This window comes from Perkinsus marinus, assembly GCF_000006405.1.
Source record: "Perkinsus marinus ATCC 50983 genomic scaffold scf_1104296975050, whole genome shotgun sequence".
Classification (NCBI taxonomy): Eukaryota; Perkinsozoa; order Perkinsida; family Perkinsidae; genus Perkinsus; species Perkinsus marinus.
In genome coordinates, this window is record NW_003200893.1 from 1 (window position 1) to 2098 (window position 2098).

At 48.8% G+C, this 2098-nt stretch overlaps 2 protein-coding genes across 2 annotated transcripts; both read right to left on the minus strand.

Annotated features, from left to right (window-relative positions):
- On the minus strand, positions 1–642 carry Pmar_PMAR010781 (glyceraldehyde 3-phosphate dehydrogenase, putative; the record flags this gene model as incomplete). Its single annotated transcript, XM_002765710.1, has 1 exon — positions 1–642. A coding segment is annotated over one exon (642 nt), but the record flags the coding sequence as incomplete, so codon positions are not given.
- An 844-nt stretch (positions 643–1486) lies between these two features.
- On the minus strand, positions 1487–2020 carry Pmar_PMAR010782 (glyceraldehyde-3-phosphate dehydrogenase, putative; the record flags this gene model as incomplete). The annotated part of the gene is made up of 1 exon (XM_002765711.1): positions 1487–2020. One exon carries the CDS (start codon positions 2018–2020, stop codon positions 1487–1489), a length of 534 nt encoding a protein of 177 aa, XP_002765757.1.
- Positions 2021–2098: the final 78 nt, after the last annotated feature.

Consider the following 2098-nt stretch of genomic DNA (forward strand, 5'->3'; position numbering starts at 1 on the left):
ACCGGTGGAGGAAGGAATGACGTTGGCAGCAGCGCAACGGCCTCCTCTCCAGTCCTTACCACCCTTAGAAGGACCATCGACGGTCAATTGAGTGGAAGTAGTGGCGTGAATGGTGGACATGAGACCCTCGACAATACCAAAGTTGTCGTTCATGATCTTAGCAAGAGGGGCCAAGCAGTTAGTAGTGCACGAGGCGTTGGACACAACCTTGAGATCGGAAGTATACTCCTTGTTGTTCACACCCATCACGAACATGGGAGTGTCATCCTTAGGGGGAGCGGAGATGACAACCTTTTTAGCACCACCCTGAATATGGCCAGAGGCCTTCTCACCAGTAGTGAAGACACCAGTGGACTCGCAGACATAATGAGCACCGGCCTTACCCCACGGGATATCGCAGGGGTTCCTCTCAGAGAAGACCTGAATAGTCTGACCGTTCACAATGAGGGCGTTTTCAGCGACCTCGATAGTACCGTTGAACTGACCGTGGACGGAATCGTACTTGAGGAGGTACTGCATGTAGGGGATGTTCATGAAGGGATCGTTGACAGCAACGACCTTGACCTCAGGATTCTCCATGGCGGCACGGAAAACAAGACGGCCGATACGACCGAAACCATTGATACCGAGTTGGCAAACCATTGTTGTGGAGAAATAAATCACAAGTGATGTTATTGCTCCGTTAAAGTGCTCTTACACAGCGTGTTAAGCTCAGCTTTCCCGCATCTTTGTCCTGTAGCTGTGGAGGGTTAGCGAATCGCTAATAGCGATGACGTGAGTCACAGGTAATGAATATCCATACCATTTGAATCATGACTCGTGGCATAACAGTGATCCTTAGTTCGTACAGGACCCCCCTCTGAGGTTAAGAGTCTCAGCGAACCGCTTATTGTGCGTCGACCTGTCCCTGTACTCCCGAAGAGCCTGCCCTAGATAATTTTCCAGTCATCCTCCCTGTTAATGGAACTGTAGTGATATCGTAGATGATTTACTATCTAATCACTGGTAGGCGGATGCTACAATCAGAGTTTTATGTTGGTTCGAGCCCGGGTCAAGTTTCTTTATCCACCTCGCTCATGGTCCATTTTCCTCTAACTTTTGACGTGTCTATATAACTTGTAAATGCTCTCGGTCTAGCGGTTCTGTGGTAATCACAATGAACCTCACATTCTCAGGGTCTATTCGGAGTCACCCCTGATGGTATTGTATAACACAAACTACTGCCTGATTCTGCGAGACTCCCATTCGCGAGGTGTTGAATCATGACGATTAACAAGAGACCAAAAACGTGTCGTGCAATTGACCATTTTAAGAGTCAGTTAACATTTGATGCACTGAAATACCCCTATTGAGAATCTAATCGACACAGCTCAGTTCCAATACCGTCCCCCTATATTGAACGCGAATACAACAACATAGTTTAGGAAATTGGCATTCAGCCATGAAGGAAGGTTGTAGATCAGAAAAATGGCTGTAGCATATCTATTTATGCAGTGGCGTCAACCTTGCTCATATGAACAGCGAGGTCAACAAGACGGTTGGAATAACCCCACTCGTTATCATACCAGGAGACGAGTTTGACGAAGTGCTCATTAAGAGCGATACCGGCCTTAACATCGAAGATGGAAGAGTGCTTGTCGTTGCACATATCAGTGGAGACGACATCATCATAAGTGATACCCATGACACCCTTCATGTCACCCTCACAGGCCTTCTTGACGGCGGCAACGATCTCGTCGTAGGTGGCAGCCTTCTCAAGACGGCAGGTAAGATCGACAACAGAAACATCAGGGGTAGGGACACGGAAGGACATACCAGTCAACTTACCGTTGAGAGAGGGGATGACCTTACCGACGGCCTTGGCGGCACCGGTGGAGGAAGGAATGACGTTGGCAGCAGCGCAACGGCCTCCTCTCCAGTCCTTACCACCCTTAGAGGGACCATCGACGGTCAATTGAGTGGAAGTAGTGGCGTGAATGGTGGACATGAGACCCTCGACAATACCAAAGTTGTCGTTCATGATCTTAGCAAGAGGGGCCAAGCAGTTAGTAGTGCACGAGGCGTTGGACACAACCTTGAGATCGGACGTATACTCCTT